Source organism: Sinohyriopsis cumingii, chromosome 15 (assembly GCF_028554795.1).
Source record: "Sinohyriopsis cumingii isolate HCF-2022 chromosome 15, ASM2855479v2, whole genome shotgun sequence".
Taxonomy (NCBI): Eukaryota; Metazoa; Mollusca; class Bivalvia; order Unionida; family Unionidae; genus Sinohyriopsis; species Sinohyriopsis cumingii.
In genome coordinates, this window is record NC_142975.1 from 105,868,461 (window position 1) to 105,885,359 (window position 16,899).

Below are 16,899 nucleotides of genomic sequence, written 5' to 3' on the forward strand. Positions count from 1 at the left end.
TGACAGTCCAGATCACAAAGATTTGTGCATTCTTCATATATAGGCTGGGCTTCAGAATGTAATGCTCATGTTGATGATCAGTCTTAATTAAATCTGTGCACACTTGGCAGTGATATAGTTTCTGTGGCAAACACAACTTTTCCAGAACAGCTATTTTTAGTTGATGAAATTGTCAAAAATGTATAATATGATGATTTGGTTTTTGGTGGTTGATATCACATCAGATGATGAAATTGTTTAGAAATGTATAATATGATGATTGGGCTTGGTGGTTTACACCACATCAAAGTAATTAGTCAATTTAGCGTACGAGTAAAGACTCTTGCATTAGGACATATCATCGTAGCCTACCAGGTCTAATCTAATAGCATGATTCCAACCTGCATTCTTCCGACGCGAATTTACTAGATGCTTTATAAAACTTGTGTCGAGAGTGGCTGTCTCAATAATGCCAGGTAGGTAAAAACTTATTTTCTACTTATTTTCTGAACTACTGAGCTAATATTTGCCCAACTTCATGTAGTATTTCTCTTGTCGTGTCTTATTTATTTCGTTATTGTGTTCACGTTGTTATTTATAGTAATGGCATGGGTTCCTTCAAAACTATTCATAAAATCTGTTTGAAATCTGTCCAGTTTGGGTGAGCCAATTTTAATCAAATTTGTTACAAATGTTTCTCAAGAAATTTGCTGCCACAATTGTGTTCTTAGGGTTCTAAGGAACCATATGACAAACCAATTTTGCTTTCATCTTCAGACTAATTGAGTCAGTTTCAATTAAATTTAATAGGAATATATTTTATGGCATAACCTTTGAAAAATTTGTTTTAATATCAGTAATACATCATATTTCACTAGTGCTATGCTTACCACTTCTGTGACAAAAGTATCACTTTCTCGTTATTCCATCTTGCTAATATTCAGAACAGTTCATTCTTACATCATAGACACTAAAAAATATGTGTCCTTTTAATTTGAAAAATTCTACACATCATACAGGTGCACATTCGATTGCAGAAAGTGTGCCTTTCTTTGAATTCAAAGACGGATTTCGCAATACACTCTATTTTCCGTGTTGACTGAAGTGACATTAACCACAAGCACTATTTGTTAGATTTTAGGACTTTGTTGCACGCATTAATATAGCACTATTCAAATCAGTTATAATCTTCCCTATTATTCAGTGATAGGGTAAGTTTTTGCTACCCATTTATAGTTCTGAAATTTTCTTTTCTTTATCAGCACTTGTTAAATACAATATATTCATTTTATACTTTGTCACCTCATTTTGAAATCTCACAGAGTGCGTGAAACATGTCGGCACAAAAAAAATCATTGGGACGCTCACTCCACCTCCTTGGAATGTGCTCACAATGTACACACAGACGGTTGCCCGTTCTTCCGGTTTAGGTCGGACCAGTTTTGAGACTGTTCCAAGAGTGGGATTACCTTTTTGAGGAGGATGGGTGACCTTTCTTCCTCCTGATCACATGAGTCCATGTTGGGTTAGGGATTCCTCTCTGTGTCAGAAAGACAATGCGAATGTGGGAAATGCCCCGAGTCCTTCTGGACCCTTCATTTCCACGAGGACATGGAATCTTTCTTGTAACTGAAGGATATTACTTTTCATCCCTTGACGCTATGGAATCCGCATTGAGACCTTAAGGAAGCAGACGAAGACCCATAGATGCAAGGAGGGTATGGAATCGTTCTCTTCATTAGAGACAAGTACTGCTAGAGCCCTGGAGTATATGGAGTATAGAACACTGACCGATTCCTGCTGATTATAATGATGTTACATGTGTCTGAAAGGATTTGATATAGGTTCATCTCCATGAGAAGATGCAATACTGTGAGAAAAGATCGCCCCCCCCCCCCCGGTTAGGAATAGATATAACATAGGCCCTCTAAAGGCAACAAAGAAATCGCGTCTCCATGAAACGGGAGAGCAGCAATAATTTATGAGGGGACCTCTTTTGAGTGACCTTATAAATCACTGGTGTCCCATCACTGGTATTTGTACAGGGTTTGTGTTGACGCGGTCCTTATCTCTTGTCTGTATACTACCTATAAACCATGTTATGGACTGAAAGCAGCTAATACTATCAGAAGAGAGAATGGTATCAGGTATCTATCTCATATTTACTATGTTCCCCTTTAATCCTCAAATGATGTGTTGATATCCATCTCCTCGGGGAATAGTGCTCAATAATGACGTCCTATCAGTTTTGATGGACACTAGTGATTTTGCCAAGGAACCAAATGGGACGGCATTCCTCCCTTTTGATCCTCGGTCTCCTCGAACTTGTTGGCTTAGTAAGTATTGAAAGGATGATAAATGTGGTCTTTTGATAAGGTGAAAAACCTCTTCGAGAAGGGATTATATGACACAAAAAATCCTATCCTGTTTGGAGACATTCTTTTATTGCCACATTGTACATTGGCAAGGGAGCTTTATCAATGGATTTTGAGAGACAAGAATTTTCCAGGTAACCCAAAGCTGTTCGCTCACCCACCCACCTACCCCTCTCATCGTGACGGATAGTCTTCGTCGTCAGCTACAGTTCACGCTCCTGCCTTGTCTTTTAATGACCCACTCATCCCGCCCAAACTCTGCCCCGGATGATGGGATGTTACAAGTGGGGTATCGCTAGGGTACTGGAGACTACTGAGGTGCTATGGAACTAAGTCTCTTAAGATGTGTTGCTACGAGTGCTGGAGTGTTTAGCCAAAACGTCAAAGCCCACTTTTCACAATATCTGGAGCTGCTTCACCTTTGCAGGAACATTGATCTGGCCGTGTCAAAGGCCTTGCAGGACAAAACAAGACACTTATATGGTCTGATCTATTGGAGGCAGAAATACTCATCGGAGGTTGGGTTCCTTCCATGTCATCAGTTTGAAAGAGACCAGAACCTTGTGCTAAGAACCGTTTCTGACTAATTTAAACTTGTCTAGAATATGGCACTTAATGGCCACCTCGCTGGACCATGCCCCACGTTTCTAAAAAGTGTGAATTCTCAACAATTCAGAAAACAAACAAGCCACCACATCATTCGTCCACAGCTTGACAAGATAGTTGGATGAGAAAGATGAGACAGACTGTGGGCGCGTTCCGTTCCCATAATAAAAGGGGTCAAGACTTACGCTCCTCTTTTGTTGTGCATTCCTCCCACTGGTGTCCAGGTGGGAGCTATACTAATCCATTTGGAAGGGCATCATGGAATATACTTGAGTTTCTTTTATACTAAAGAATGTATATCAGTTTCTTTGTCAGGAACATCCCGGTCTGTCAACGGCAGCTATTCTTTATCACCAGGCTAATCCGGTTGCATTAAGGATAAAGGTTCATATTATTCCACATCAGGGAGCAGAAGATGGTGTGGAAAACCGTTTCAAGTATAATGCTATAGATATTTTGAGGTTTCTGAATGAGGACGAATGTTTCGGCTTATCATTGATCTTTCCTAGTAAACAAAGTAGAGGTTATGTGTTCTTCGCTGAATAGTTTTTGACCTAAACAGTACTAGAGTGTTTGTTTAGACAGACGGCTTTGATTTGTTCGCAGTAATACAGACCAACAAGCTACACTTGATGCCTTCCGAGTCCCAGATGACGCAGAATAGGACGTCATTTATTCAAAAGATGGGATCGTTTCTTCGCTTACACCTTCCCGCCTTATATATTGATTCCGCGCGTATTTCACATTTTATTGCCCAGCTCATTCTGATATCCCTTCAATGGCCCCAGTGGATGTAATCTGGTGATTTGCTTAACATTTTGATAGACCAACCCAGAAGTTTACCCCAGAAGAGAAACAGTACATGGGGCTCCTCTTCTCCAAAGCCAGGAAATACTTCCCCATCACGCTTGGCTCATCCTAAATCAATAAGATAAGCAATAAATCAATAAGAAACAGTTTTCTAAAGCAAATATACCGATTGCACCTTACTCACATGAAAATAGTCCAAGTCAAGGTCTATGATACAGTTTGAAACGTTGATTCTATCATTTCCCTCTAAGTACAGTGACAACTTTGTTTATCTTCCTTTTCGAAGAGAGAATGTTCGCTGTCTGCTAATAAGGGCTATATAACAGCCCTGGTTATCATATTCAAGTTCTTCAAGGACATTGATTCGGACCATCACCTTTCCAATCCAGTATCTCTCTTGCTAATGTCTCACTATCCCTTATGCATTATTGGCTAAATCTTATTTTAAGAATTGTACCATAACACTGTTTGTAATAATTTATGCCTACAATGAGAAAGAGTGAGCTGCGTTGTCCTAGGAATTTTTTAATTACAGCTAAACAGTATTTATGAGTCTGTTTCTGTTTTGGCAACATGGTTGTTTTATTTGTTTTGGTAGTTTGTTTTTTTCAAACGATTTTTTTTTCTTCAGCTCATTCCATTTTGAACCAAATATTAAAAATGTTTTCAAAATTACTTCAGCACACGATAAACATTTTATTGCAATACTGTGACTGTCCAAAGAAATTAAAATATATGTGGAGACAACAAATTTAATGTTGCACAGTGGTTGAACAAAATAAAATTATCTTACCTTTTTAGTATTATGTTCTATTATTATACTTTCGTACATTTTTAACTGTTTGTCTTTTCCATATTTTAATAATGTGGGACACAGAGTCCCCTGCCATTGGAAGCAAATATGCATCACTGGAGACTAGCAATGATGTTACTTGCATAGTAAATATATAAGAGACTTCTAGACAACTTCTTCAGCACATACAATTAATTTTTTATTGAACATTGCATACGTTATTCCTAGCAATATTAGATCTGTGTCTCAGATGTCCCCCTTCCATTAATGATGTGACTTTTATAGCCACTTTATGGAAGAACTTCAAATGATAATCTTGTTACATGAATTGCCGTTGTGTTTCTGGAATGCTAATTGCTATTCATCTTGTTTCAGATAATGCTATTGTGTTATTGACAATTATTTTAAACATTTATATACCTCTAGAACTGTCTTGCCTATGAGACAAAAATGGTTCGGTAGTGTTATTACACGAACACCTAATACGTATAAAGGGTGTCACTATACTCTTTCAGCCAAGTTGAAATTACTCAAAATAGAAACAGTTATGCAATAAAACAACATGTCAGTATCACAATTTTCTAGCAAAAAATGTTGGAAACAGTCCTGGCATGGACACCTTTCAACTCAAGGCATCTGTCTGATTACAACTTTGCTCCATCTGCATTTTAAGACAGCATATGCATGTGGGATATATGATAATGTTGGGCCTCTTTTTGAGGATATTCGATTCTATATTTATGGTTAACTGAACTTATTTGTGTTGATCACTAATAACTTGAACAAACAGATTTATATGCAAAATGTTATTCCATCACATCAATGCAAAACCAAACAACATAGCATGATATCTCCAAATTATATTATTTAATTTTTGTTAGTGCAACAGATATTTAAAAACAAAATTGCCAACTGCAAAATGTTCCAGAATTACCCCTTCATAAATGTTGTGCCATCATTATTTATTATGTTTGATGCAGTATACAGGAGATGTATTTTGGGTAAATTAATGTAAGTTATTACTTTGTATATTTCTTTTGTAGCAAAACATAGATTCTGTTGAAGAAACATGTTTAAGCACATCAAATCAGACTATGACTGAAGAATGCCAAAAACCTGTACAGGAAAGAGCTTTGCCACCACGAAAGAAATACCATGCCTTTTTCAGTTATGCAAGCCCAGACATACAGTGGGTAAAGAAAATTGTAAAGAAACTAGAAAAAGATCATGGATTTGTTTGCTGTGAGTATGATCGAGACAATACCCCCGGAACACCGTTAATGACATTTGCTGATGATAGCATTAGAAATGCCTACAAGACTGTATTAGTTATGACCAGGGAAGCATTTCAAAGTGGCTTTGTTTTACTTGAAATCCAGATGGCCATTAACCATGGTTTTATCGAAAAAAGAAATTGTATTGTTCCAGTACTAGTGGAAGACTGTGAAATTCCTGGTTATCTGAAAGTTCTTAACTATGTCGATGCTAGGGATACCAACAGGAGTAGCATCTGGTGGCCCAAGTTACTAATGGAGCTGGAGTATGAAGGTGGGCAAGTAATTTTTATGTGTTGCAGATATATATTTCTCATGAACGGGATAGGTGCATGTTATTTGGAGAAGGAGACTTTGTGGAGAATTGCAATGTCATAATGATATTTCTATATTCGCTGTCTAAAGTATATATCAATATAATTTTCCATGATTCTTATTATGAACACGATTTAATAGTAAATCAAATAAATGAAAGGATTAAAAAAATGATTTTCAAGATAAATAATCAACATAAAATATACCAAATTGACAACTTGCATTTTATACAGTGGACTGATTAGAACGCGCATGTTATCATTAAATGATTTCATGTCAACAATATACATGTAAACGATATCAATTTTAAACTAAGAATATTTAGTAGGGATGAACTAAAATATCCTTGCTCTAATTAATTTCCAATCTCCATTAATTTATATTTGACTTCTTAACAATATCCACATTTCAGTGTAAGCACTTACAGCTTTCCACCCAAAGAACATAAACACACACACATACTATAGTTTTAGAAACAATACATTTGGTGGATATTTCCAGACAGTTTAGTTTATCTTTTTAAAGAATATATGTAGCATTAAAAATACTCTTTCATTTCTTTAGTAAATTACTTTAGGATGTTGATTTTTCAAAGTATCATTTACATGCTTCAATATGCAAGCAGGTCAGTTCTATTATTGATCATAAACTGCAGCTTATTGCGTATTGTAAACAAATTAAATCACCTATTTTGCTTCTTACATGCTACATATATCAGGTATGCAAGGGAGGGAAGGGTCTTTTGAGGATGACGATGTGACTCAAGACTTTATTCGATAAAACAGTAGCCCAAAAAGACAAGTACGACTGCTTCTAATAAGTCTAAACATGGCTTGGTGAATAGGGTGTCATTATCAATGATAAACTAGAAAGTGGTTTACACAATGATACTATTTTTTTTATTACATTAAACACTAAAGAACAAGCAAAATTATATTTGTGGCTACTGAACGCTACTGAGATTGACACTTCCATAACCAAACTTCTTATTGCAATGCTCTTTCATCTTAAATTGAAGCTCAGGCCAGTGTAACATCGCCCTCTCAGAAAGAGGGGCTGTTAATTGGATTTGGTTGGCAGTATCAAGAGGATGACCTCCCTCGGTATTATAGACAGGCAGGAGTGAAAGAAGAATTAAATTTCAACAAAGAACTGAGCGAGAATACTGGGCAGAAATAAACAATAAGTGTCCCCTCTTTGCAAGAAAATAACAAATTTAATCAGAACAAATCGAAACGGCAATTCCCACTTCAAGTTAGATTATCTAAGTAGAATTTAACTGGTGTTCCAATTTGGATTTATTACATAATGATAACGAGAGGTTAAATGAGCGCAATGTCCATGATCGATTGCATCACCTTCATTCACTTTGACCGTATATCAACGTCTCCTATTTCATCCTTCCTAGACTCTAGGTTCGGCCACTTCATGGTCTTCCAGGTCTTTTTCTTCTGACCTTCCTTCTTTCTTTTCCCCATTCCTCTGTCTTCAGACTGTCTCGTTTTCGTCTCAGAAAGCTATTCCTTGTCGCTGTTTCTTTCAGGACTTGTATGTCCTTGCAGTAAACATGCCTTTCTTTTTACACGACGAACACCTGGTCCCTTTTCTTGTTTCATGAGCAAAGCACTAACCACTTTAGGGCTTTCACCGAAGAGGACTAAGTTTCCTCGTCTAAGAAATATTCAGACTAAAGAATTTCGACTAGGGTTGTCACTTTAAAGTCAGATTGCTTTAAAATGTACGCCCTAATTTTTTCTACCCAATCGTAGGCGGTGGTCCATAACCTTTCCCAAAGAAATAATTATTTTCATTATATTTAGACAGCTCAGAATCTGTGTACGACAGTGCGTGATAATTTCCCTTTGAAAATATGATAAGTGGACATAGATTCATACCAAGCGGTTAGGGTTGGTAGCTCAAATGTTTACTTTCTAAGGACCGTGTTAAAATACCCTGGTCAATTTCACTGGGTCGGAATGCTGTTCCTTTGAAGTTTACACTGACATGGGGGAGATGAACGAAGAAAGGTCGAAGTGATTCCTTACAAAGACTTTTCTGGCTTAAATGCAATAAGACTTTAATTGCTCAATTCATTCAACTTTAGAATATTCTGTAATTAAGATTCGACACTTCACAGCCAGAAATACACCTGTCAGCTGGCATTTTGTCCAAGTTACAATGTTTGGCGTCAACTATAGAACATTACTTATCGAATTTTAGTTAATAATATATATTAGTTTCAGCTCTTCTAACCATCTGAGTTTATTGCACGGGCCAGCATTTAACGGGTATTGTGTTGCAATATTTCTCGATCCGCAGTTTCTAATCTTAGCATCTTCTATAAAATGAAACATATTGTTAAGGTTAGCCAAAATAAGATGAAACTATGACTTAAAATCACCAAATCAAATTAACAACATTACACGAATCACCCACTGCACATAATTTTAGTAAATTTGACATGAATCGTCCTGACATGTAATTCTATAAGTTGTACTAAAGATGCAGAACCAAGAATATTACTAAAAATGCATTGACTAATTAATTAATTAGAATATTGATCATGGTAAATATTATAAAGATTGAAAATAACTTGCAAAACCCTGGGGGATCTTTAGTGTTAATGTTATGATACACAATAAATCAGGCACTTATAACCTTCATTGCGCTGAAAGTTTGTGATCTCCATGGCTATAAGAAGAGTTTGAAAATGAGAGAAGTGGAGTTGCATAGAGGTACAAAAATGGGATCTTGTTGAAAATGAAGCAGGTAAACAAGGACTAAACCATGAGATGAATGTGAACTTTGTGTGGTGACAAATCTGTTTGCATAACACTGTATGCCAGTCCATCAGTTAATGTAATGGACACTGCGATTCCATCAGTTAATGTAATGGTATGTTGTCTGACAGTCCATCAGTTAATGTAATGGTATGCTGTCTGACAGCCCATTAGTTAATGCATTGGTATGTTGTCTGACATTACATTAGTTAATGTAATGGTATGTTGTCTGACAGTACATTAGTTCATGTAATGGTATGTTGTCTGACAGTACATTAGTTAATGTAATGGTATGTTGTCTGACATTACATTAGTTAATGTAATGGTATGTTGTCTGACAGTACATCAGTTAATGTGATGGTATGCTGTCTGACAGTCCATCAGTTAATGTAATGGTATGTTGTCTGACAGTCCGTCAGTTAATGTAATGGTATGCTGTCTGACAGCCCATTATTTAATGCATTGGTATGTTGTCTGACATTACGTTAGTTAATGTAATGGTATGTTGTCTGACAGTACATTAGTTAATATAATGGTATGCTGTCTGACAGTCCATCAGTTAATGTAATGGTATGTTGTCTGACAGTCCATCAGTTAATGTAATGGTATATTGTCTGACATTACTTTAGTTAATGCAATGGTATGTTGTCTGACAGTCCATTAGTTAGTGTAATGGTATGCTTTCTGACAGTCCATCAGTTAATGTAATGGTATGTTGTCTGACAGTCCATCAGTTAATGTAATGGTATGTTGTCTGACAGTCCATCAGTTAATGTAATGGTATATTGTCTGACATTACGTTAGTTAATGTAATGGTATGTTGTCTGACAGTACATTAGTTAATGTAATGGTATGTTGTCTGACAGTACATTAGTTAATGTAATGGTATGCTGTCTGACAGTCCATCAGTTAATGTAATGGTATGTTGTCTGACAGTACATTAGTTCATGTAATGGTATGTTGTCTGACAGTCCATCAGTTAATGTAATGGTATGTTGCCTGACAGTCCATCAGTTAATGTAATGGTATATTGTCTGACATTACGTTAGTTAATGTAATGGTATGTTGTCTGACAGTACATTAGTTAATGTAATGGTATGTTGTCTGACAGTACATTAGTTAATGTAATGGTATGCTGTCTGACAGTCCATCAGTTAATGTAATGGTATGTTGTCTGACAGTACATTAGTTCATGTAATGGTATGTTGTCTGACAGTCCATCAGTTAATGTAATGGTATGTTGTCTGACAGTACATTAGTTCATGTAATGGTATGTTGTCTGACAGTACATCAGTTAATGTAATGGTATGTTGTCTGACAGTCCATCAGTTAATGTAATGGTAACTGTGAGTCCATCAGGTAATGTAATAGTATGCTGTCTGACAGTCCATCAGTTAATGTAATGGTATGTTGTCTGACAGTACATTAGTTAATGTAATGGGATGTTGTCTGACAGTACATTAGTTCATGTAATGGTATGTTGTCTGACAGTACATCAGTTAATGTAATGGTATGTTGTCTGACAGTTCATTAGTTAAAGTAATGGTATGTTGTCTGACAGTCAGTCAGTTAATGTAATGGTATGTTGTCTGACAGTCCATCAGTTAATGTAATGGTAACTGTGAGTCCATCAGTTAATGTAATAGTATGCTCTCTGACAGTCCATCAGTTAATGTAATGGTATGTTGTCTGACAGTGCATTAGTTAATGTAATGATATGTTGTCTGACAGTCCATCAGTTAATGTAATGGTATGTTGTCTGACAGTCAATCAGTTAATGTAATGGTATGTTGTCTGACAGTCCATCAGTTAATATAATGGAATGTTGTCTGACAGTACATCAGTTAATATAATCGAATGTTGTCTGACAGTACATTAGTTCATGTAATGGTATGTTGTCTGACAGTCCATCAGTTAATGTAATGGTATGCTGTCTGACAGTCCATCAGTTAATGTAATGGTATGTTGTCTGACAGTCCATCAGTTAAAATAATGGAATGTTGTCTGACAGTACATTAGTTCATGTAATGGTATGTTGTCTGACAGTCCATCAACTGATGTAATAGTATGTTGTCTGACAGTCCATCAACTGATGTAATAGTATATTGTCTGACAGTCCATCAGTTAATATAATGGTATGTTGACTGACAGTACATCAGTTAATATAATGGAATGTTGTCTGACAGTACATTAGTTAATGTAATGGTATGTTGTCTGACAGCCCCTTAGTTAATGTAATGGTATGTTGTCTGACAGTCCATCAGTTAATATAATGGAATGTTGTCTGACAGTACATTAGTTCATGTAATGGTATGTTGTCTGACAGTCCATCAACTGATGTAATAGTATGTTGTCTGACAGTCCATCAACTGATGTAATATTATGTTGTCTGACAGTCCATCAGTTAATGTAATGGTATGTTGTCTAACAGTCCATCAGTTAAAATAATGGAATGTTGTCTGACAGTACATTAGTTCATGTAATGGTATGTTGTCTGACAGTCCATCAACTGATGTAATAGTATGTTGTCTGACAGTCCATCAACGGATGTAATAGTATGTTGTCTGACAGTCCATCAACTGATGTAATAGTATTTTGTCTGACAGTCCATCATTTAATGTAATGGTATGTTGTCTGACAGTCCATCAGTTAAAATAATGGAATGTTGTCTGACAGTACATTAGTTCATGTAATGGTATGTTGTCTGACAGTCCATCAACTGATGTAATAGTATGTTGTCTGACAGTCCATCAACTGATGTAATAGTATATTGTCTGACAGTCCATCAGTTAATATAATGGTATGTTGTCTGACAGTACATCAGTTAATATACTGGAATGTTGTCTGACAGTACATTAGTTCATGTAATGGTATGTTGTCTGACAGACCATCAGTTAATATAATGGAATGTTGTCTGACAGTACATTAGTTCATGTAATGGTATGTTGTCTGACAGTCCATCAACTGATGTAATAGTATGTTGTCTGACAGTCCATCAACTGATGTAATGGTATGTTGTCTGACAGTCCATCAGTTAATGTAATGGTATGTTGTCTGACAGTCCATCAGTTAATGTAATGGTATGTTGTCTGACAGTCCATCAACTGATGTAATAGTATGTTGTCTGACAGTCCATCAGTTAATATAATGGTATGTTGTCTGACAGTACATAAGTTAATATAATGGAATGTTGTCTGACAGTACATTAGTTCATGTAATGGTATGTTGTCTGACAACCCATTAGTTAATGTAATGGTATGTTGTCTGACAGTCCATCAGTTAATATAATGGAATGTTGTCTGACAGTACATTAGTTCATGTAATGGTATGTTGTCTGACAGTCCATCAACTGATGTAATAGTATGTTGTCTGACAGTCCATCAACTGATGTAATAGTATGTTGTCTGACAGTCCATCAGTTAATGTAATGGTATGTTGTCTGACAGTCCATCAGTTAATGTAATGGTATGTTGTCTGACAGTCCATCAGTTAATGTAATGGTATGTTGTCTGACAGTCCATCAGTTAATGTAATGGTATGTTGTCTGACAGTCCATCAGTTAATGTAATGGTATGTTGTCTGACAGTCCATCAGTTAATGTAATGGTATGCTGTCTGACAGTCCATCAGTTAATGTAATGGTATGTTGTCTGACAGTCCATCAGTTAAAATAATGGAATATTGTCTGACAGTACATTAGTTCATGTAATGGTATGTTGTCTGACAGTCCATCAACTGATAAAATAGTATGTTGTCTGACAGTCCATCAACTGATGTAATAGTATGTTGTCTGACAGTCCATCAGTTAATGTAATGGTATGTTGTCTGACAGTCCATCAGTTAAAATAATGGAATGTTGTCTGACAGTACATTAGTTAATGTAATGGTATGTTGTCTGACAGTCCATCAACTGATGTAATAGTATGTTGTCTGACAGTCCATCAGTTAATTGTAATGGTATGTTGTCTGACAGTCCATCAGTTAAAATAATGGAATGTTGTCTGACAGTACATTAGTTCATGTAATGGTATGTTGTCTGACAGTCCATCAACTGATGTAATAGTATGTTGTCTGACAGTCCATCAACTGATGTAATAGTATATTGTCTGACAGTCCATCAGTTAATATAATGGTATGTTGTCTGACAGTACATCAGTTAATATACTGGAATGTTGTCTGACAGTACATTAGTTCATGTAATGGTATGTTGTCTGACAGACCATCAGTTAATATAATGGAATGTTGTCTGACAGTACATTAGTTCATGTAATGGTATGTTGTCTGACAGTCCATCAACTGATGTAATAGTATGTTGTCTGACAGTCCATCAACTGATGTAATGGTATGTTGTCTGACAGTCCATCAGTTAATGTAATGGTATGTTGTCTGACAGTCCATCAGTTAATGTAATGGTATGTTGTCTGACAGTCCATCAGTTAATGTAATGGTATGTTGTCTGACAGTCCATCAGTTAATGTAATGGTATGTTGTCTGACAGTCCATCAGTTAATGTAATTGTATGTTGTCTGACAGTACATCAGTTAATGTAATGGTATGTTGTCTGACAGTCCATCAGTTAATGTAATGGTATGTTGTCTGACAGTACATTAGTTAATGTAATGGTATGTTGTCTGACAGTACATCAGTTAATATAATGGTATGTTGTCTGACAGTCCATAAGTTCATGTAATGGTATGTTGTCTGACAGTCCATCAGTTAATGTAATGGTATGTTGTCTGACAGTCCATCAGTTAATGTAATGATATGTTGTCTGACAGTCCATCAGTTAATGTAATGGTATGTTGTCTGACAGTCCATCAGTTAATGTAATGGTATGTTGTCTGACAGTGCATCAGCTCATGTTTGCTGCTACTACTCATCCTATACTACTTGGATGATTAACATGAAACATTACATAACACTTATCCCATGGTCTCATTGGTACTAAATTAAAAGGTGCTCTTTTGACCTCCAGCTTGGCTGCCGCTTTCATGGCAGTCATCTAAACATCTTACTACTATTCCTCCATGCTGGATACTCATATTCACATGGGGTTTTCACTAAAATACTTTGTAGAATGTCAAGTTCCCAATTTACATCCAACATGGTCAATACTGGGCCAGCTTGAAAATCTTGTTATCATTTATTCTCCTGCATGGATGATCATATTAACTTGGGGTTTGCACTGAAAGACTTCTAATAATGTATTGATGTTTCTAACTCAAAATGGCACTGATTTCAAATCCAAAGAGGCTGTCATGCAGTCATCATGAAAATCTAGTTATCACTACTCACCTTGAAAGGATATTCACACTGGTTTAGAGTATAGTTTCTACTGCAAAATTGATGATGAAACTAATAAATAATACATCTTAAATATAGAAGAATATTTAATAAGCAAATAGCAATACACTATGGATGTATGTATGTATTTATGTATGTATGTATGTATGTATGTATGCAAGCATATATGTATGCATGTATGCATGTATGTAAAAGTAGGTTGTTTCCGTTTGTTCTTCCTCTACACAATTAATTACATTCTTTCAGGAGACTGATATTGCCTTGCCTCCCGCAGAAAATGTTAAATGAGCATTCAGAAGAGATGGACACATGAAACAGACAGCAGAACAATTGTGAATGATTATATTCATCTTGGTGTCCAGGTATGAGTACCAGTGTCCAGACTTATACAAATTCGTATAAAACACCCACGTGACATGACACAAGGATTCACTGTGTCCAGACCCACACAAAATCATCCAAAACACCCTGTGACATGGTAATAGGTGTAACTGTATCTCAACCCAAACAGAATCATATAAAACACCAGTGTGAAATGACACTAGGAGTTTCTGTATCAAGACCAGCACAAATTCATATAAAACACACAACCGCATTGCCTATTAAGTCAGTGGTCTACAATTATAAGACCATTGAGACCAATTAAGCATGCTAAGCAGGCCCACATTTATAAAAGAAAATTAGCTGGCTACATGTTCAGGTCTATGGAAATTTTGAAAGAGTTGAGACAAAAGAGAATTAAGGAAGATGGTACATATTCAGTGCTCTGTAGCAAATATATTGACACCACCATTTATACACTCTGACTGACATGGACACTGACATTCATATACTCTGACTGACATTGACAACGACATTCATACACTCTGAGTGACATTGACACCACTCTGACATTGAAACCGACATTTATACACTCCGATTCTTTCTCAGAATAGAGATTGCATATATTCTAAATGTTCTAATTTAAAATAATCAGTTTAATATAACAAACATTATCTTTTACTAGGATATTGAACATAGTATTTAATAATTACTTTATCATTACATGTGTAACATGGTTTCTTATTTGAATATTGAATATTTTTTAATAAAATAATTACAATGTACATGTATGTAAATGTATTACATTTAATCACATTATATAACTATTCATGTAAATTTTCATTTCGCACCAATCCAGAATGACAATTTTTGTTCATAGAACACTGTATTTAAATGATCTCTGTCCATGCTGTTCATCATTCACTACAAGATAATTATCACTGCAAATATTAGCCACTGCTATTACACAGAATGGGAGATCATAACTTGCAATAGTTTGAGTCCATCTCATTATTTGCTTATATTCTTCATTATTCCATCAGTCTATATACCTGCTTTCTTTGTGGCACAATAACTCTCTTTAGAAAGTTATATTTGCATTAAAACCGAATGTTGTGCCAAGTTTGTTGTAATGGAGACCAAAGTCTGGTTTAAATGTCATTGTCTATTGATATAAATATCGTCACTCTCATTTGACACACATTCTAGATATAAGCCATTCTCTCAATACTAAACACAACATATAAACAGTAATAATTTATGAAATTTTAAAAATAACAAAAAAAAAATTTCAAAAATTTTCATTGTTGAATATTTAGTTTTGCAGAAATGTACAGATATGTTGCTTATCCTGATGTAGCCAAGAAATTGTGATTCCGTGCTTAAAATTAAATCATTATGTATATATTATATGTATTAAAAAATTCCTGTATCTGTTTTAGTCATTATTTAAAATTAAATCATTATGTATATTTTAAATCCATTTGAAAGAAAGAAAAAATTCCTTTATATGTTTTACTGAAAATGAATGAGTGAAACAATCAACTATGTTGCTTCTCTTGAACTTTCTTATTATTTCGTGCCAAAGACTTGTGTACTTATACAAAATGGAAGGTGTACAAATATGTTTAAAAACTATTCTCTTTTATGGCATGTTGTATTTGACTATTTAATAGTGATCGTAATTAAAAAATAAAAAGTGAAATGCATGTACCATGTAGAAATGCACCACTGGTTTAGCGGATAGCTTCTATTGCAAACTCTATGATGAAGCCACAAATTAGTAACAATATATTGCTGAATATTTACAAATTAATAAAGGCGTAAAATCAAAATGGTTTCCCAATATTTCAGGTGTAACAAGGTCTTTTTCAAGGGAAAACATTTTACAAATGCAAAACAAAACACTAAACGCAAAAGCTGTGAACAGGTCTGGACTCCTACATGTTAGAATCACTATAAGCTATTTACAGGAGGCGATGTATTGATACAAAGTTGTGAAAAAATAATTGATGATTGGGTTCATTTGGCTACCACACAGTGAATCAATATTCATTTCAACTCCCCACTACCCCATTTGCTCCTACTTTGGATTTCTAGTTCTAAATAAATACATTTATGATCTGATATTTTAGCATTAGGAATACTTGCCTCTTTATATTTTTACAGAAATTATATATATATATATATATATATATATATATATATATATATATATATATATAAATTAGCTCCTTGGCTATGACAAAATACACTGTATCTACATTTCAGTGAAATCTGTCCAACACCATTTATCATGCAGAAAGTAAATGCAAGAGTTTCTGTTTTATTACACTGACCATG

The 16,899-nt window shown here is 35.3% G+C and overlaps 1 protein-coding gene across 2 annotated transcripts in view; it reads left to right on the plus strand.

The window, feature by feature from the left end:
- The window catches only part of LOC149782424 (uncharacterized), a 54,270-nt gene extending 38,280 nt beyond the window's left edge, over positions 1-15,990 (plus strand). For both annotated transcript variants that reach the window (XM_089933825.1, XM_089933824.1), the window contains exons 10-11: positions 5,607-6,111; positions 14,482-15,990. In XM_089933825.1, coding sequence (XP_089789951.1) covers positions 5,607-6,111; positions 14,482-14,489 — 513 coding nt within the window. In that variant the 3' untranslated portion in view covers positions 14,490-15,990. The remainder of the gene's footprint in view (positions 1-5,606; positions 6,112-14,481) is intronic.
- The last annotated feature ends 909 nt before the right edge of the window (positions 15,991-16,899 follow it).